At 40.7% G+C, this 21,974-nt stretch overlaps 1 protein-coding gene across 2 annotated transcripts in view; it reads right to left on the reverse strand.

Annotated features, from left to right (window-relative positions):
- SATB2 (SATB homeobox 2) overlaps positions 1 to 21,974 on the reverse strand; it is a 175,832-nt gene that overhangs the window by 24,156 nt on the left and 129,702 nt on the right. For both annotated transcript variants that reach the window (XM_004576949.2, XM_058664796.1), the window contains exon 10: positions 7,235 to 7,432. In XM_004576949.2, the coding sequence (XP_004577006.1) occupies positions 7,235 to 7,432 (198 nt within the window). The remainder of the gene's footprint in view (positions 1 to 7,234; positions 7,433 to 21,974) is intronic.

Consider the following 21,974-nt stretch of genomic DNA (forward strand, 5'->3'; position numbering starts at 1 on the left):
AGAAACTGACTAGGGAAGAAGTATGTTGTGTTATGGGTGGCAAAGACCTGCAGTTGTTAAATTCCATGTTCCTGAATAAAAAAAACCTAAATATGCTCTGAATAGTACACCTAAACTTTCATAAAGTTTTATATTTTCAACTTCTCCAAGCATAGCTTCATTAAGAGAGAATTTCTATGTCCTAAAAAGAGAAAAAGAAATCTTCTGAGACGCCTTGAACTAAAACAGCAACAACAAAAAAGCCCTATTTAGTGTAATTTGGATGAAGGTGAACCCAAGATGGAAATGCCCGTTACACAGCATAAAAAGCATTGGTTGAAAACAGTTTTCAAACCTTGCTACTCCTGAATCACACACTTAAAAATCGAGACATGTTACAAAACTATCTGGTAACATACACACACACACACACACACACACACACAAATACTCTTTAAGTTGATTAAATGCGTACTTGAGAACACATCACTAGGAAAAAGCTCTGAGGGCCCTCACTGATGCTCAGGATCATCAACGTTTTCTCAAGAAAGGGCCTATATTTACCCAACCACTGCGACATTTAATTAAAAATGTCAAGTGTTCATTTCCATTTCTCCTCACTAAAGTAAAATATTAAACTCGGCAGCCAAATGCAAATAGCAGACTTTGGAGAGGAGGAATGGGAGCAGGCTCATAATGTGGTTAGAGAATTTATGAACATTCTTAATTGATTAATTGGTTGTCTTATTTACCTATTTTTCTTAGAAGCTGAACTTTTGGAAACAAATTCACATATCAACAGTTAGACTGCATATCTTGAATTGGAAAACAGGACCGAATCCTCAGTGTTGAAATGTAAATGTGAAATACCCTTAAACATCAGCAATCAGAGTCATATTCTAAAGTTATCTCAAAAACGCTAAATCAGACTGATAAACAGTGAAAGTATCATTCACATCAATGATTGAAAAAGTGAATGTTTCAATCACATTCTTTGATATCATACCACTGTGTTACAGATTTTGCTGCATTGACTGTAGCAGCTCACAGAACCAGGTCTCTTCAATATAATTACGAAGAGTTAAATGATATCTCATAGACAGGTTTGTATAATATAAGATACCACATAATAAGTGTTCTGGGAACGTGAGCTGTTATGAATCACAAATTTCTTCCAGCAGACAAAAAGAGGCAGACCCCGAAAGCAGACAGATGTGGATTAGAGTTTTGAGTGTCTTGAAGTTTCAGTTTCTACTCTAAACGAAAGGACACCCTTCTCTTGGTTCTTCAGAATGAGTAAAGGTAAGCTATATACATACAAAAACATGTCATATTTGGAGAATATGACTCAAAAAATTTAGATGTGGCATGCGAGAATGCGTGGGAGGTGATGAATGTAGACAAGATAAAAGAGAAGAATGGGAGATGGGTGGAAGACAGGAGGAGAGAGAAGATAAGCAGAAGAGGGCGAAGAAATAGTAACAGTGTTACTGTTGTTATTATTACTGCTGGATTCTGTGTAGGAAAAGCTCTAATTCAGCTTTGGAGATGCTCATGATTTTTTGTTTTACAGCCAGGCAATTAACGGTGTATCTATACAAGAGTTTCCCAAGCTCGGCCAATATCTGCACTGCAGCAAGCAGTTATTTAGGAGGTTGTGCTATACACTGTCAAATACTTGATGGCTAAATACTTTGCAAGTATCCAGCAGATACCAGTAACCCCTTCAAATTTTAACAATCAGTGCTTTCAGGTATCTGCAAATTTTCCCACGGGGGAAATCACCCATGTTAAGAGAAGTGTTAGTAGATCCCAATGACAGGATATCTATGGCTTAGAAGATGCTGACACTCTCTTGAGTGGGCAGCCACCCAGACGAGGAAAGGTCAAGTGCTGGTGACTGGCTGTCACCAATCAGGATTCATGCTCCTCCTAACTCTCCAGCATGAGATTTTCAAACGAGTGCTTGTTGGGAAACCACATAGCAACTGGCTGAAAATTCCTGAACGAAGTATGAACTACACAGACATGAACAATTTGGCAAAAACACGATCCATTTAGAGACCTTATCACACTGCCTTAGCAATGCCCTGTGTTCCCCACTGCACTAAGACAGAAGTGTGGTCAGAGAGAAAGCAGGAGGCCAAAAATACCTGTGCTTTCATGCAGCTGTCAATCCTGGCTTCGGGCAAGGCTCAGTGTCTCTACTCTTGTTTTTCCAATTGCAGTACAGAGTTCGCAATAATGAATACCCTGACCTAACTAGTTTTTGATTCTAAGCTGAGGTTATCTATTCACTGTAGGGCCTCAGGGCATAATAACCACCAGGGGGGTGGGAAATCACTATGAACACAAGAAATAATTTTGTCTTCAACCTTTTGAGGTGAAAAACAGAATGTATTTTTTCTCTTTCATGGTATGTCTTAGCTGCCTTAGTTTGCCTTACTATATTGCACCTCTGTTGATCTTTGTGCTATCTGTATGTGGACCAGAAGCACCATATAGATTATTAGTTCTCAAAATCTTAGCCAGGAAATGGAATCTTGGAGGCCAGGGGATAGGCAGAGGGGAGGTGATGGGATATGAGTGGGGCCTAAACAAATGAAACAGAGGGATGTGTGGACATGATGCCCTGGGAGGGCAGGCCAGAGAGTGGCACAGCACAGTGTGGGCCAGGATCCTGTGGGAAGGTTGTTGGCTCCAGTTTTGTGCCACCCTGAGTCTCGTGGGTTTGATCTTATTTTTTGGATTTTATGTGAAACCTCCTAGTTTTACCATTTGGCCTTTATTTTTTGAAATCCTTGGTGGCCTTAAATTAAATACAACTGCAAACAATACAAGGCTTCATTTGTGAAATCAGCGAACAAATGGGAAGAAAGATACTCTTTCTCCCTTTCATAACTCCTAAAAATTTTTATTTATCTATTTGTTTGTTTAATTATTTGAAAAGCAGAGGAACAGAGAGAGAAGTAGGGAAAAGACACAGAAGGAAGTCTATCTGCTGGTTCATTCCCCAAACGCCTACAGCAGCTAGAGAGAGGCCAGAATGAAGCCAGGAGCCCATCTGAGTTCCCCGCGTAGGCGGCAGGGGCCTAAGCTCTTGGTTGACCTACCACTGCTTTCCCAGGCATTCAACAGGGAGCTAGATTAGAATCAGGGCAGCCAGGGCTTGAACTGGCACTCCCATATATCATGCTATTATTGCAAATGGCATTTTAATCTGCTATGCCACAATGCCAGTTGTAAATATCCTATCTTCTATCAGGAAAACAGTTGTGTCTTTAACGGGCTTCTTAACTAGAGAAACCACTGAGTAGAGTGGGAGATATTGACAAGAGTGAGGAAGATAATACAAAATTCTGATGCAATCTAACTTGGGTTCTAATTCAATATACCAATCTGCTAGGTAATTATACACAGCACTCACTGCCTCATATCTTTAAGAAAAGAGAGTGTGGGGTGAGGGGAAGGGGAAAGATGGGCAGTCTTGCACAGCTGGACACCCACATTCTATATTGGTTTGTATACTGCTAGTGTGCCTGGGAGATGGCATGTAATGACCCAAGGATTCTGTCTTGGTCATGCACACAGGAGACTCAGATGGAGTTCTTGGTCCCTGGCTTCAGCCTGATACAGATCTGACTGTTGTGTTTTGTTGTGGAGTGAACCAATGGATGAAATGTCTTTCTCTTTCTGTCTTCCACTCTCTCACTCTGAACTAAAAGGAAGGAAGGGAGAAAGGGAGGGAAAGAAGGAGGTAGGAAGAAAGAAGGATGGATGGATGGATGGATGGAAAGAAGGAAGGAAGGAAAGGCAGAGGAAAGGTAGGAAGAAAGGGAGGGAGGGAGGCAGAAAGAGAAAAAAGGAAAAGGAAAGAAAAAAGAAAGTGAAGGAAAAAATGAAGCAAGGGACGCAGGCTGGCAGGCAGAACGGCTTTCTTTGAAATACAGAGTGAGAGTGAAGAGAAAGATTTTTCATTCATTGGTTCATTCCTTCTCTGTCCCCCATTCCACCACCACCAAAAGAGAGATACGGAAAAAAAGGAAGGAAAGAAAAAAGAAAAGAAGAAAGGAATGGAAGGGAAAGGAAAGAAAAGATGGGAAAGGAAGGGAAGGGGGAAGAACAATCAGGAAGAGATGAACAGTTGGCCCAGTGGTTAAGCCCACCACTTGACATATTGGCATCCCATGTTGAAGTGCCTTGGTTTGATACCTGCCTGAGTCTCCTGACTGCACAACAGGTAATGGATCAAGTACTTGGGTTCCTGCTACCCATGCTGGTGGCCTGAAGGAAGCTCCTGGGTTCAGAATGGCCCAGTCTAGCTATGGCAGTAAATCACTGCAAGACAGGTGAAATCAATTTCAGTCTCCCCCGCCTGCCTCTGTCTCTCTCTGTCTCTCTCTCTCTCTCTGTCTCTCTCTCTCTCTCTTTCTCTCTGCTGTTAAAGAACTGACAGAGGGAGGAGGAGGAAGAGGAGAAGGAGAGATAGGAATAGCATGCTCTAATGCTTAAAGGAATACAAATGGCACTATCTCAATACCACTCACTTCCATGACCACAAGTGAAGAGGACGTCTATGTGTTTTAATATACTGCTTGTATCAGGAGCTCTTGGTAATCACTAATTTCATTATATTTAATAATGATACATTTCCTACTGCCAAACTAATATGCCCCACATTTTAATTTAAAACTTTCTAAAATATGTAAGTAATTTTTCTAAAGATTTATTTATTTATTTGTATTGTAAAGGCAGATTTACAGAGACAAGAGAAAGATCTCCTATCTACTGATTCACTCTCCAAATGCCTGCAACAGCTAGAGCTGAGTCGATCCAAAGCCAGGAACCAGAAGCTTTTTCTGAGTCTCCCGTATCAGGGCAGGGTCCCAAGGCTTTGCACTATCCTTTGGGCTTTCTCAGGCTACCAGTAGATTGCTGGATAGGAAGTGGAACAGCCAGGACGTGAACTGGAACCCATATGGGATCCCAGCACATGTAAGACAAGGATTAAGCCACTGAGCCATTGCACTGGGCCCAAATATATATTTTTATAACTCTAAAATTTTCATTGATATAAAGGTATTATTGAGTTCCAACCCTGAGTCTATTGACTTGATTTGGAAATAATTACAATGCCAGAATCTTGATCTCTCCTTAAATAGTCCTTTCCAACCACTCTCTCCAGACTCGTGAGTTCTGTTGGTTGTTTTCCTCACTTTTCATATTAGAGCTATAATAAATAATTAATCCACAGGTTTGTATATTGCTAACAACCATATAAATTCATCCCTGCAAAGCACTGTCACTGAGAAGCAGGCACATAATCAAAGAGAGAGAGAGAGAGAGAGAGAGAGAGAGAGAGAGAGAGAAACAAGAAAAAGACAGAAAGAAGGCTGGCTGGCCAGTGAGGTACTGAAGTTTCGATGTATGGGACCAAGGTCAATGGCTCAGGTGATGTCCATGTGCAGAAAATGTTCTTATTTGTGAACTCTTTAGCTAATACCTGAATGATAAAAATAACCTCTCATAAAACGAGTGAATTTCTTAGTGATATCAGAAGTTAAAAACTCCAGAAGGATTCTTGCTTAGCACACTCCTGTTCTGACACACTGACATGAAAGGCAATAAAATGGCCTAGAGCAACTGAATGTTTATACTTTCTTAAAGTATTTATTTATTTATTTAAAAGACTGAAAGACAAAGACAGAGAGGAAGAGAGAGAAATATTTTCTATTTGCTGGCTGACTCCCCAGATAGCTGCATGGCCCAGGCTGAGCCAAGCTAAAACCAAGAAACAAGCTTAGTTTAGACAGTTTATATGTCTGCTGTCTGAAACTACTCATTTCATTAATTGGCTTGATATTCAACAGGATTTAATTTTATGAAATGATATTGATAGTAAGTGGGAACTACTCTTGAAATCTTTTCAATAAATTTACTTTATAAAATGAAAGGCTGGAAAAATATATACTGGGTCCTTCTTTAATATTAAATTTTTACTAGGTCTCAAAGTGTGACAACTACTGCTCTATGTTGCAGACAACTAAGTCCTGTGGCATTGGGATGAGCCCCATGAAGAAAAGACAGAATGAGTTCCGGAAATCAGCCCTGGCTTCTGTGAGTGACGCCAAGCACCAGTCCAGAGCAGGAGAGCAGGCTCTGCCATGTGTCTACACAGCACTCCAATCACCCACCCACTCCAGGCCAACTGCCTCCATGAATCCATGCCTGACAGTTGGGACTACTCTTTCAGTGACTTTGGCCTTGGAAATCACCTGACGACAGCATGAAAGCAAGGCCTGAGATGTTCATATATGCAAGAAAAATCACCTAAAACACCCATGAACCATAGCAAGAGAAAAGGGACACAAAAAACCCCAGGGGGAGGGTACATCATCGTATCTTCTACAATTTCTATTCCACCTTCACTAGGAAGCCATGCTTCACCTTTCCTTTACCATCACCCTCTTGCATTCTTCACACACACAGAGGCACACACACACTCCTGCATCACGTCGTCTTCTGCACCTGAGATGAAGAGAGTGGCTTAAAGGGTTCTCTTTGTAGCACACAGGATTGATCACATTGAGCAACAGGGCAAAAACCTTACAACCTCCCAAAGTAATAGTAGACAAAGCTTGCGAAGTCTAGCCTTGCAAGCCCAGAAAATACCTCTTCTTGAAACAAACTGATTGTAAAAGGAGCTGCTAGTTAACCAGATATTTGTTTCAGTAAGAGCAAACACTAAGCCAACATGTGGCCAAAGCAAATGCTGATTCCTAAATGAGTAAATCAGAGATAGGAAAAGCTCATCTTAAAATTCCAAGAATCTGCCATAGCTTTTTTCAAAGTCTAAGTTGTGTTCAATTGCATACTACAGGTCATAAGCTATTTCTTCTCAGCAGAGTTAAACTTCTTTGAGGAATCTTGGATCAAAAACTGCTTCACAGTGTTTGTTTAGAAAACAAACTTATGGAATTGGTGGGTTTTTGATGGGAATACTTGCTTCTTCATGAATACCCTGGCTTCATAATGTCACAATAGAAGGTTCTCAGGAAGACAGCTGTCTGGTATAATTTGGTCATTTCTCAACACATGTGTGTCCATATACACACACATGCACACACACACACACACACAGAGTACCCATTCCGATACCAGGGACATGGCACGCAAGCCACTCTCACGTGAGTGGGTATGGCAGGCTTCTGTAAGCCGAGCAGTGACCTACAGGCTGGGGGCGGGGCTTGCTGACCTGCACTGGCTCAGGTGGGAGTTGGACCACATGTTGCATGCGCTCGCTGTGGTGATGCCTTGATTCCTCCTCATAGATCACGTCCCTCTCATGCTGGGGGAGATTCAGGAAGCGGCGGATGGTGCACAGGTTCTCCCAGAGAGTGCGGTTTTCTGGGCTTGGGTTCTCCTTCCAGCGGAGCAGTTCACACAGCCAACCCTGCAGTGAGAGGAAGCACCTTGAGTTCACATGCAGAATACAGAGTGGCTGAGTCCCTCAAACAAGTATCACTCACTTTATTTCTCTGTTAAAATTGCCGCACCGACCTGAGGAGATACTGAAACAGTCTGATCTCTAAAAAGTAATGAGTGACCACATACACAGCATGACAATCCCCAAGAGTGTCCACTCACATTAGCTTATTGTATCGCTCATTTATAGAATAAACTACTCATTGGTTCCTTACAAAACATAACTCAGCTGTCGGGGTTGTGGCATAGGGGACTAAACGGCAGCCTGCGATGCTGACATCCCAAGTAAGCACTGTCCAAGTCCCAACTGCTCCATTCCAATTCAGGACTTTGCTAATACACCTGGGGAAGCAGCAGCAGATCACCCAAGTACTTGGGCCCCTGCCACCCATGTGGAAGAAGGGCCTTTGAGTTCAACCTGGCAAAGCCTCAACCATTATGGCCATGTGGGGAATAAACCAACAAATGCAAAATCTTTCCCTCTCTCTGTAACTCTGCCTTTCAAATCAATCAATCAATCTTTTCAAACAACACAATAAAGCAAGATTACAGTTCTGAATATCAGAAATGCTCATTAGTACCGGTCAGCCAAATGGGCCATATTCTGCTACCCAACTGGATAGTCACTCTGTTCGGAGAAAAGTGCACAACTATGTATTCCAGAGTGGCACATTCTTTTTTTTTAAGACATTTATTTTTATCAGAAAGACAGATTTATAAAGAGACAGAGGGAAAGGTTTTCCATCTGCTGACACATTCCCCAGTGGCTGCAACAGCCGGATCTGAGCCAATCTGAAGCCAGGAGCTTTTTCCGGGTCTCTCACACAAGTGCTGAGTCCTAAGGCCTTGGGCCATGCTCTGATGCTTTCCCAGGCCACAAGCAGAGGGCTGGATCTGAAGTGGAGCAGCCAGGACAGAAACCCAAACCCACATGTGATGTCAGTGCTGCACATGGAGGATTAGCTTACTATGCCACCACACCAGCCTGAAAGTGGCAAATTCTAAAGAACAAAACCCCAAGGGTGAATAGCACCAAGCTCTCTAGGGAGGGGATATTCTTACAATTATCAATTACCTCACGAAACAGAAATACCTTTAGCAAGAATGAACAAAATAAATATTTGCACAATTTCTGGATGCCATGTATTTGTGACCCTCTTGGCCATTGTGTTCCCACTACAGCCACATCTGCAGAAAGGCAGGTAGTTGGTCAGGTCACACCTGCCAATGCCCTCCCTGCCAACTCTGCCATCCAGATATTCTCTCCCTTGCAACTGCACAAGAAAAAAAAATGTAATGCAAATAATGATGGATTATATGAAAATAATACAGAGGATGCTGTCAACATCACTCACTGGTTCATGTCAAAATATTTTACCCAGTAGCTTTCTAACCCATCATTTCCGAGCTTCACTGCTGATTTTGCAAACAAGAACCGTCCCACATCATGTCTCTTGCAAAAGAGTAAAAATTTTTCTGTAGAGGTGCATAAACAATTTTGTGAAAATTCTGAATTTAAAAAAGAAAAAAAAAAGAAAGATAAATTCTGAACCTCAACAAATTATCTGTCATAACTTGTAAGCCACGAAAAGTTCCTGACATGCATTATAAAAACCCCATATAATATCGTAAGCCGTTGTTTGTCTAACTCTCCACTGTGTCTTCTGCCTTTACCCAAAAAGAGGCAAGATTTGATTATCTCCGCTGCATCAGCCAAGACAGCAACACCAGCTGTTCTCATTGTGCAGCCTCTTCCTCACGGCCTCCATGTTAATAACCTGATCATTCCATTTTCTCCTTCAACTGCCGGCTGCAGCACCGCGAAGAGACAAAAACCCAGGCCCATCTGCAGCAGCTGTAGGCACTGAACTGTGAAGCCACCAGGGATTTATAAACTAATCTGTAACACAACACTGCCTTGTTTTTACAAGTGAGAGGCCACATTTGCGCAGACCTGATCTTTTCTTGCAATAAACTGGGAGCTTGGGAGAGTTAGAGGGTTAGGAAGAATGAAAACAAGATAGCTTAGCATTTGCTGGGAAATGCTTTTTTCCAAGTGCTTTCATGGATTTTTTTTTCCGACTCAACTGAAAGACAGGTAATGACTGATTTTTCAAGGTGCAATGTATATGAAAATAAAGGCAAATTTTTTTGTGTGTCTATCAGAAAATAAATCACATTTCTGAAAATTTCCTTCTTCCAAAGTGTTTCCTCCAGGGTGTTTTTGCACAAAGGAAAGAATTACTGAAACGGAAAAGAAATCATCTGTGAAAAAATAAGCTCCTATTTCTCTGTCTTTTCATAGAGCTGAATAGGTCTCCAACAGAACCTAAAATGTTCCGCACAGCTATGTTTAACGTCTCCCAGGGGAAGTGATGGCATGGAGACCAATCATGTAATGGAGAATAAAAACAAAACCTATATGTGTTAAAAGATGAAGTTTTGAGATATTCAGACCTTCAGGAAGACAGCACCTGCTGCTCAGCCTGAGAGATGAATTGCATTGTGGGAAGCCACAGCTTGAAAAGGAGACAGGTGACAGCTGAGTGGTATCTCCACTATGACACTTGGAATGTCTCGCACAACATTCATTGCTGCATTTGATTTATATGCGCTGTTATAATCTACACTCATTACAATCGTTTAGAACAACACTACAGGCCTTGTTATGGACTGCGTGCTGTCTGCCATTCGTCTTTAAGAAGTGTAGTGCTCAATTTGCCCACTGACATGCGAGGTCTTGACCTTGAAGCTATTAGGGAGCAGATTAGACACAAGTGTGATCATGTGTGCAGACATAAGCAAACCAAATTAATTTCTGGCACAGGGAGGTAGCCAACAAGACCCTGCGCTTAGGGCACCAGAGAACTTCCCCAAATCCCTGATGGAGCTGAGCTAATAGCATGTTTAAGGGAACCCGGTTTTGAAGATGAAACACATTCATGGTATTTAGAGGGTTATTAATCTAGTTTCTCCACAAAGTGTTTGCTTGGCTGATCAGATTAAGGGATGGAGCCTTCAACAGTGCACCCCCTCCACAGCAGGCCCCGAGAAATCTGTGATACTTCACAGCCTTGGACATATTGCACCATGTGTACCCAGCTGCTTCAATAATTAGCTTATGAATGTATCAGCTGGTTCTGTGATTTTTATAAATAATAACTAACCTACAGAGCAGAAAGACTGTCAGGAGCCTTACAGTAGCAAAAAACATAAGGAGCTCCGGACTCTTTCTGTTCTACTAAATGTCGATATTCTTTCTCTACCACAGGAGTTCCTCTGATGCCATTTATAAATATTTATTTTGTCTCAGAAATGGCAATGTATTTTCTTGTCAGTTTTCCTCATGACAACCATGATTTGCTTTCCCCCTCACTCTGACTCACTTGCTCACATTTGCATGCTTATATCCAAAAGATTTACTCTTCCACCTCACTTCCCGTCTTACCTTTGCTTTGGCCACACATGATCCTCCCATCAGCCCATTTGGAATGTGTACCCCTGTTTTCTCAGTGGGCGCCTGTACTAGCTTGCTTAGCGTTCAGTGAATGTGTGAGAAAGTGGCATGCTGCAGGCATGGATGTGCACTGTGAGTGAAGCCATTACAGAACAGATAAAGGGTCCCCTCACTGGGATCTCTTTTTTTTTCATTTATATAATTTTTGCATGCCATCCAAGAAAGTTTTGCAGTATCAGGCAAAAAAAAAAGTGTAAATGTCAAATAAAACAGTGACAGATGACAGTATTCTCTATTGAATAGCACTGTTTCTGCCGTGAATGTTCAATGGGAACTCATGAATTATTAATAAACAAATCTCCTTTTTCTGTTAAAAATCTCAAGTAGGTTTTTGTTGTTGTTCCCTATGTATTATATGAAACAATCCAGGAGAATTATTTTCATTTCAGAAATGCTGATACACAAGTTCATCTGATTTCCAGCCTTGGCCAGCTCTGTCAGTGGGCATCATCAACCGTGCAGCATACACCTCTCTGTGATTTCTCCTGAGGTTAGCCGAATATTCATAGAGTTCGCTTATATTTTTATAGTCTGACAAAACTGGGGCTAAGTCAATTACAAGCCTTTGAGCAAGGCTAGGTAGAAGTGCACAGAATATTACACTTGGAGCCCAGACCACTGACTGTGAAGCTCCTGTGCTGTTACTCAGTGGTCAGGTGACCTGCGGACAAGGTATTAGGGCTCAGAGATGGGCTGTGAAAAGAAGGGTTTACAAAAAGGAGGGTTTATCTCTAATTTCCCTTTCAGTGCCTTCTATGAGCTTACGTTATCTCCCAGAAATAGTAGACAACATTCAGTCATCAGGTTCAGGAATGCAAAGAAGAAATTACCTTGGACAAGTGGTCAAAGTCAACATCACAAACAATGAGGTACTGACATCATGAATACTGTGATATGATACACTGGTAAAGACACAACTCCACACCTGGAGTGCTCTTACCCAAACTGCATCATCTCAGTCAAGTTATGAGAAAATATTCACACAAATCCAATTAGAGAGGTATCTGAAAAAATAAGCAATCAGTACCCTTCAAAAAGCGGTGAGATTTTAAAGAGAAGGAGAAAGACTTAGGAACTTAGACTGCAAAAGACCAAGGAGAAGTAACAATGACATGCAGTGTGGTTCCTGGATAGTGCCCAGGCATAGAAAATGGACATCAATAGAAAAACTAGCAATTTAGTTAATAGCATTGAAGCAATATTCATTTCCTAGTTTTGCTAACTACACTATTATCAATAACTGTGCTATGGCAGTGAATGGTGTCAATATTAGAAGAAGCTTGGTGAGAGATATACAATTATTCCTTGCATACTCTCTTTATAACATTTCTGTGAGCCTAAAGTTAGTTCAAAACTAAGACTTCCAAAATACAGAGAATATCTGGAACATTTATAGGAAAACACATATGCAGCCTTCATTGTAATGATGCCAATAAATTCATAATTAAAACTTTCTTTATGGTCAATATCAGAATCCATAGAAGGAATACAACTTCAAAAACTGCTTCCTTGCAATCAATGGTTAAAGAATTTCCAAGCACCCAGTGCATAAGCAAATGAGTTTTATTAACATCTCATTTTAGCCATCTCATCAGCCTCCTAAGCAAATATATTTCCCTCAGTAAAACAGAACAAAACATAAACAACTCTAATTGTCCTTTCCAACTATGCAGGTGAGGCGACACTTATACCAGTCAAGACATAGTTTGTTTATAATCCACCTGTTCTGAAAAGTCGCATGTCAATCTAAATTTACAAAACAAATCATGTTGTAAATGTATTAGAAATCCTTACTACTTGAGGAAATATGCCATTAAACTTTTGCGGAGGATGGATAACTCCATAGTTTGTAAGTTGATAGTTTCATTATAATGACACGAAGAAGACAACTTTTGTTAAGTGTTCGAAGAGGCAACAGAAAGAACCACAATTTGATGCTGTCTCTCGGTCATGAGACCGCCATTTCCCCTCTAACCACTGTGAATTACTCACAGTCCCTAGAGACACACAGTATGTTCCTGTCTCCATGCCTTTGTGAGGTTTCTCTCCTGGCAGGCAGGGTTCACAGCCAAACTTCTGTCTCCCATGAGAAGCGGTGCTTGCAGGCTCAATTACATGGTGTCACCTGATCGCTTGAAGGACCGTAAAGCATTCTGATTCTACCCTTCCACAATCTCATATTAACTGTTGTTAGAGCAAAATCTGCCTGTATCCCCACCAGAACATTTGGTTTGGCTTCTTTTAATATTTCCATAGCAGAGAATGGTTCTTGAAACACTAGGAGATACTCTACACTCATTAAATTGACCTGAAATTACTTGACTATATACAAATTAGCAGAGTAGAATAGTTTTATGGCCACATGTCCAAAGAGCTGTTGTTGGGAAACGAGCACTATACCCAGAAGCAATCCTGTAAATATTCTATGGTTTGTTTTCTGTCTCTGTCTCATGAATATAAGGAAGATAATATGATGCAATTTGTCAAATTTTGTAAACTGCAAACAATGACAAAGAGCTCTTAGAACATCCAGTGGGTGGTATTCTAGCCACTCACTTCCTGTGTGCCATGCAATTGTTTCATACATTTCATGCATCATTTAATGACTATGGTTACTTTTCACTTCAAAGGTGACTTGAGAGAACCCACAAGAAAGTGGGGAATTGTGACTAGGCAGCATCTCAGGAAAACTGTCTTCACTGAAGATATGACATGTAAGGTGGACCTTGGAAGACAGAGAAGGATTTCAGCAGGTGGGGAGGAAAAAGTGCTGAAAACACATCCCAGAGGTAATTTGATCAGCAAGTGTAAGGACATAAAAAATAATCCCAATCAGAGAATCAGAAACAACTATGTGAAGCTAAATCATCATCTAGAAATGAAGGCAGGTGTCAATCTGTAAAGAATGCCATGAAAAGAAGTTTTACTTTAATCATGAGGCCCTAGCAGTCACTAAAGGCATTTCTAAAATTAATATGGCAAAGAATTAACCACTATTTCTTAGCCTGTACCCTTTTCTTCCTTCTTAACAAGAAGTCCTTGGGAGAAAGACTACAATAAAGTTAGAACAGCACTTCTCTTAGCCTGGATATTACTTTGTGTTGCTGGATATTAACCAAGACCTACAATGACCAACTAGTGGTAACCTAGATTCTTCATAAGCTCTACCTGCCAGTTTCCATTCCAAACAGAAATGGCAGGCTTCATAAACGCAAAACTCCAGCACTTCAAAAAATCTTTTGCATTTTCTCTATGTGTGCACATGAATGTGCACACGGTATTGTTCACATAGGAGCTTTAGAGCTCCTGGAATATAATTAATTAGGAATGTCTAAAATTTTTAAAGGCTTAGAATTCTCAAATATACAGCAGATGAGTGACATATTATCCAAATCACGTATCAAAGTCTGAGACCATTCAAGCAGCCAGAGGGGCCCTTACAAAACAGTAATGCTGTTGAGTACTTGAGATTAGGAGATACAAGCGAGTCCTAGAGTGGAGCTCCTGTCCATGGTACTGAAAACTCTCTGTGTACAAAATTACTTGTTTTCTCTTTGCCAGGGTATGGGTTAAGACCACAATTTCTCTAGACCCTCATGCTACTTCCTTTTAAATTCTTTTGCTTGTGATAAATGTTACTGATTTTATACTATTTCACAATAAATACAAACCAGGGCCCGCTCAGCATCAAACACAAGCTCACAGCCTGCTCTGACCTTCAATGAGGGAGTAAGTAACTGAGTAAGGTAGTGTATTTCTGGAAGATATGGTCTTGTTACAGTATTCCCCTTGATGTACCTACATACAGCTGATGAGTGAGTTCAAGATACTAAATAGTAAGTACCCGCCTACCCCTTCACCCCTCTAGGAACATGAATGAAGTTAGCAAATGAACAGTCCTTTAGAATGACTAAAGGCTTCTTGCAGCAGAAATGCAACAGGCCCATTTACGCACCCACATCTTCAATGCAGAAAATGTCAGCATATGTAACCAAAGGAAATGTTTTCTGAGTGTCTCCAAAGAAGATTCATATTATTAACCACAGACAGTTCGCTTTTTAAATGGAAGCACATAAAGTCCCCAAACTTTCGTAACTGTGAACGGATTTCTCTTCAGCTGGTTGAGACTCTTCTGAAGTGTGAAATGAGCCAGATAATATTCAGCTCTTGTTTCTTAGTCACCAAATTCTCTTTTCATGAATCCAATAAGTGTCTATTAAAATAAATAAACCCCCTAATGATTCAAGATAACCTAATCAAGAAAACTGAAATGGATAAAAGGCTAACTACGAGGGAGACTTGTCAGGGGCTCCAGTGAATTGCTGACGAGGAGGTCATCTAAACCTGAAAGAAATTTGTGTTTAGCATTTGGTTACAGTTCAAGGTTAATTATTTTATACCTTGAATGTGTTGAGTAAAAATGATCCACTTCTTTATTTTTCAAAATTGTATACTAACTTCTTAACTGTATTTTCATCGGGATTAATTTCAACTGTCTCTGGGCTATCTTATGCATATCTCTCACATTTCTATGGATGTTTGTAAAAACTGAATCTGTAATTGAGAGTAATGAAAATTTGATTTCAGAAATCTTTAACCTCCGTTATAGATGGCTGAAAGCAAAGGGAGTGGGAATTCATAAAAGTTTGCTGCTGCCCTCCTTGTCTTGACATACACAATATGCAAAGCTGTACAGAATTGAGGAAGCTCAGAATATCTTTACCAACATCTTTACAAATGGGAACATAGCACATGTTTACCTATACACAGAAAAGCCATTCATATCTGTCAAGTAGAATGAATGTGAAATCCTGTATTTCTTCACTTAAATTATATCCATGGCAAAGTCTACCATGTCAAAATGGCAAACAGAACATAATAAAAATGTTTCTTGTCCCTCACTTCAGGTCACAATTCCCGCACTCCTATGACACAGCATTGTGTACTGGAAAAACCTGCTCAAGCACTAATCAGAGCAGAAAGGATGTAACAGACTCTTAGAGCAGCAAACCTGGAGTAAGACAAACTTCTCTGAAAGATCAGGGACGGGTCCACAAAGAGGCAAACAACCAATTGGAGTGCAAGATTTAAAAAATGTGGCTCCCCAAGTGTGTGTCTCCTTATTTCACACACCTGGTTGGCCTCATCCCCATCTTGCTTCTGTGAAAAGGAAGCAACTAAACAGTCTCTAGAGTGCAATATGGGACCTATGAACAGTGCCAATGTTCTTCCCGGGTAAGAACTAGGGTTTAACCCAACTTCCTCCTCTTGAGTTGAATGGGGTTCACAAAGATGGCTTTCCTTTGCAAATTCTTGTTTATTTTCAAAGTGACATGCAAGTTTCCAAATGAGTGATGTCATGAACAGGCAAAGTAACCACAGTTCAAGGATATCCTTCAGCAGATTTAAAAAAACAGTTAAAACCAATACAAGCACTTAACCGCTGAGTTAAAGATTGTGGCTTTTCACTTAAGGGGATGTACAGTAACTGTGTAATGGAGACTATCAGATCCAGATGTGAGGATACAATGCAGTATGCATCTCTATTTCCAGACTAAAGATGGACTCCCAATGAAACTGTTTACTATATCTTGACAATAAGACTGTCTGCCATCATCCATGCCCACAATAATGGACATGACTGTGTATGAGGAACTATACTTTAGTAATGATATAGGGGAACTCAGTGAGGGGTGAGGAAATTGGGGAGGGGATAATGGAAATCCCAGGGCCTATGGAACTATATCATAAAATGTTAATAAGTAAAAAAATTTTTAAAGATATTTATTATCATTAGAACTGCATTTGTGCTTTGTGATTGATCTTCACTAATATCTAGAAAAGTTAAATGTGGCATAAAACAGTAATATAATTAAATGTGAGGGTGGTAAAAAAAACGCCAACTCCTCATTATGGAGTTCAAAATAAAGCTGAGATTTAGAGTGGGGATTTGGTCTAGCGGTAAAGATTGCTGCATCCTATGTTGCAGTGCCTGAGCTTGATGTACCATTCTACCTCCTGACTCCAGCTTCTGATAACGCAGACGCTGGGAGGCAGTGATGATGGCTCAAGTGTTCAAATTTCTGCCACCTATGTCAAAGATCTGCACAGAGCTCACAGTTCCTGGCTTCAGCCCTGGGCCAGGCCATGACACTGTTGCAGGCATTGAGGAAGTGAGCTAACAGAGGGAATTAATCTTTCAGTCTTTCTCTCCTTCCTCTCAGCATCTAAGTAAATTTTTATCAAGATTTTATGATTATTTTGGCAGATAATAATTCAATAGAAGCTGATCCCTTAAGTCTGTATGAGGAGAAAATGAAGGAGAAACTGGAACTCTCAGGCTGATACTCAGACATCAGTGAGCTGACCACTCACTAGGTTCAATGTTTCAAAATTTCTTCATGAGCCACAATAACCTTTTTGAATGGTGACTTTAGTGCTAATGTAGTACTTAATTTGAAATTGAACTTGGAAGAGAGTTACTAAATTGTTATATGCATGCCCCAGTTCACAGAAGTAGAAAATGACTCTAATATAAGTAAAACAAACCTTTTTAAAAAATCAGTACAAAGAAAGAACAATGCTGAATGCATCATCACCTCCAATTTTGCCTTATATTTTATATTCATCTTAAGAATTATAAAGCTATCTTATCAAAACTGTATAGTGTTGGGCCTAGCACAGTAGACTAGCAGCTAACATTCTTGCCTTGCATACACCGGGATCCCATATGGGCGCCAGTTCTAATCCTGGTGGCCCCACTTCCCTTCCAGCTCCCTGCTTGTGGCCTGGGAAAGCAATCCAGGAAGGCCCAAAGCCCTTGGACCCTGTGCCAAGTGGGAGAACCGGCAGAAGCTCCTGGCTTCAGATCCGTGCAGCTCTGGGTGTTGAGGCCGCTTGGGCAGGGAATCAATGGACGGAATATCTTCCTCTCTGCTCTCCTCCTTTCTGTATATGTGACTTTCCATTAAAAATAAAATAAATCTTTAAAAATTAAATAAAAATAAGAATTAACAACTAAAAACTAAAGCTGTATAATGCTGGCAAAGAATAGTAGAGTGGAGATCCCAGAAATAAACCCAAACATATTTGATAAACTAATTTCCACAGAGCATCAAATGTAAATAAAACGTAAAGACAATATCTTCCCTAGGTGTTCCTGGAAAGGCCTGACTTCCCCTGTCTGAATTTGATTCCTTTCCTTATGCCACACAAAAACTCAAATCAACATAGATAAATAATCTAAATGGAAGACCTAAAATTATAATCTTCCTAGAAGAGAACAAAGGAGAAAAGCTCCTCAATATTGGCAATGCCAGTGAGTTTTTTTTTCCTAAACTGAGAACAGGAAAGCAAAAATGAATAAACATGACCATATCAAAACAAAAAGCTTCTACACGCAAAGAAAATAATCAACAACATGAAATGGCAACCTGCAGACTTGGAAAATACATTTGTAAGCTACATACATAATAATGGAATAATATCTAAAATGCATAAAGAACTAACAACTCAATGGCAGAGGAAATAGAACCAGCCCTAAAAATAGGATAAGGACCTGAGCAGACTTTCTTCAAAAGAAACATAAAAAGAGCCAACAGGTGCATGAAAAAGTGTCCACCATCATTAATAATCAAGAAAATGTAAATTTAAATAGTTATTAAATATCAACTCAATCCACTGGATTGGCTATCACCAAAAAGACAAGAGATAAGGGCCTGGTACCAAAGCCTAGTGGCTAAAGTTCTTGCCTTGAACACGCTGGGATCCCATATAGGTGCATGCCCTAATCCCAGCAGCCTTGCTTCCCATCCAGCTCCCTGCTTGTGGCCTGGGAAAGCAGTAAGGGACAACCCAAAGCCTTGGGACCCTGTACCCGCATGGGAGACCTGGAAGAGGCTCCTGGCTCCTGGCTTCAACACGGCAGAGCTCTGGCCATTGCAGCCACTGGGAGAATGAATCAATGGAAGAAGATCTTCCTCTCTGTCTCTCCTCCTCTCTGTATGTCTGACTTTCCAATAAAAATTATAAATAATAATAAATCTTAAAAAAAAAATAAAAATGTTGGCAGGGCTGATACAATGACTCAATAGGCTAATCCTCTACCTTGAAGCACCAGCATCCCACAGGGGTAGAAGTTCATGTCCTGGCTACTCCACTTCCTATCCAGATCCCTGCGAATAGCCAGGGAAAGCAGCAGAGGATGGCTCAAAACTTTGGGACCTTGAACCAAGTAGGAGACCCGAACAGGTCTAGCTTCAGACTGACTCTGTTCTGTCTGTGCAGCCATTTGGGGAGTGTGCCAGCAGATGGAAAATTTTATTTAAATTTAAATGACAAATGTTTATTTTTATCTACTCGAAAGAAAAAAAGAGGAGACAGAAAGGGAAATGACTCAATCTTTTAGTCACTGGTATACTGCCCTGGTTCTTTCCATTAATTTTCTGCTAGGGCCACCTTAGTTTAGAATAATTCTGTGTAAATTCTGAGGACTGCGTACATTTCCTTCTGTAGAACATTCAGATCCTTCCTCATCAGAGGACAGGATGACACTACGGCCAGTGATAGTTCTCTGGGAAATGGCAGACAGGGGTCCTTCACGGGGGTCCTAATGTGAAGTGCACAGGACTTCGGCCGTATCACTCCAGCCAGAACCAAGAATTCAAAGGACCAGCAGGCGGCATGTGCTTCTGCATGGCATCTCAGTGGCCACAGGATCTCCTCTCACGTACTCGGTGGCTTCTGGTGGCCTCTCTATTCCTCGGACTCAGACACCCCTGCCCTCCTGGCTGCACCATCTCAGCTGGGATGTAGGAAGTGGAGATCATGAAAGGAGAACATACGGTAGGTTACGAGCACTACCACTGCCACTTTCCAAGCATGACCATGGACACTAGTCAGCACCCTGAGCCACACTTTGATGGAATCAACTGCCCCCTCTGCTCAGGCTCTCACTTCCTGCTCTTTGCCTTTTATGACAGTTGACAGTGGGTCAGCTCATAGGTTGCTGAGCATCATTTGAGAGGAGAGTGAAGCTTTATTATTTGTATACCCAAAGACCCAACTTTTGTGTGTGTGACAGTAATTTCCTACTAGACTTGATTAAAAATAGAATAGGGGAAGTGAAACTGATCTATTTAAGTGTCTGATTCCCCTTCCCTCCATGAAAAAATAAATAAGACAAACGCACAGCAATGAATAAAACTTAAGAAGGGCACTGCGGCTGATTCCTGTCTCAAGAAAGTAGGGACAGGCAAAGACACTTCAGATGTTCAGACGGACTGGGAGAGAGAACTAGGCTGGCACACACTTGGAGGGCAGTAGAACAGACAGCTCCAGAAAGGCTGGGACGGTAGAAACAGGGTCATCTGGAAACAAGCGGGTCCATGGAGGCCTCTGATAAGATGGCTGGGTTTGTGAAGGCTGCGCCCGATCCTGCCTTCTCTTCTCTTCCCCGGAGTTAAAGGAGCTACAAGAGTCCAAGATGGGAGAACCTTTCTCTCACCTTGAAAGTAGAAGGAGACACAAGTGTGATCCTGATGTAGCCAGAGGAGATGGATTTGGGGCCTTCAATAAACAACGTGGATATCACTTTTCCTATGTAAATTGGGTCCTCCATGGTTACTGGGCTTCAGCATGTTTATGCTTGCTGTGCATCAGGATTGTAGAGTTTGTCTACTGACTTGTATACCTTATCACTATGTTTCTACCAAACAAAACATAAATTCTCAATATCAACGTAACGAATTATATTTCTAAATGGGAGGCTGCCTATGCTTTAGTTGCAGTTTACAAATTCATGAACTTTCTTCTTTTTCCTAAAATTTCTCCTTCTAGATGATTCAGTTTACTGGATAGGCTAAATGATCTAAGGTATAAAGGTCTGGGGCAGTTGTTGTAGTGTGGCTGAGACACTAGCCTTATCAAACTGGTTCAAGACCAAATTACTCTGTTTCCAATACAGCTTTCTAATACTGTGCTAGGGAAGCAGTGGATGATGGTCCAAGTACTTAAGTCCCTGCCACCCACAAAGGAAGACTGGATTCATACCTCGCTTCTGACTTCAGCCTGGCCCAGCCCACACTGTTCCCAGAACTTCGTTGGTAAACCAGCACAATGCAAGCTCCCTCCCTACCTTTGTCATTCTGACTTTCAAATAAATAAAAACCAATAAACAGTTATTAAACAGAAAAAACACATGTTCTCTTTCTCTGTCTTTCAAGTAAATAAAAATTTTTTTTCAAAAGATATTTGCCTCTCATTAAAAAGAAAATAAAAACTAGGAAGTAAGGGAATGCAGGAGAGGAAGAAAAAAAATCTTTGTTCTCACAATCCAATGAAGATGTTGCCTCTCTGCCATTCTCCCTTGGAGAGGCAAAGTCCCGGGCTGCTGTCACTACATCCTGTTGCTAAACACCAACTACACGTGCAAGTTACTTCAGCAAGTATGCTCTCATCAAGTAAATGCTGCAACGTATAAAAGGGAATGTCATATGTTAATTTACTTAGAAAATTTTTGGTTAACTTCCTTTCTTTTGGCAATATCATTTTCAGACATAAACATCTGATTTGTCTGCCTTGTCACTTATTAAGGTTACCTATTTATTAATGACAATAATATCATAAATGAGAATGGGGAGAAAAATAAACCAAAGCATCTTATTCTATTTAACACCAATTCCAACCTTCAGCATATTGAATTCTCAGAATTACATTTTCCCTAGATCTAGATTATACAAATCAGGTCTAACTGATTTCTTTGGTGAGTATCAAAGATTCTTTCTGCCAGTTGGCAAATGCAGTTTTCAATCAGCCACCTGAACTATCTTAGGAGTCTGGAGGCATCGTTATTTTTGAAAGTCACAGTGTCAAGTTCACAAAAATTTCAGGCATATTGAACCAAGACTGTGGTCTTCAGTTTTTCTTAAAAGCTGCTTATAAAAGGACTGTGTGAAAGAAACTTTGATATGTACCTCAATTCACAACTAAGGGG

The sequence above is a fragment of the Ochotona princeps genome, chromosome 5, assembly GCF_030435755.1.
Source record: "Ochotona princeps isolate mOchPri1 chromosome 5, mOchPri1.hap1, whole genome shotgun sequence".
NCBI lineage: Eukaryota > Metazoa > Chordata > Mammalia > Lagomorpha > Ochotonidae > Ochotona > Ochotona princeps.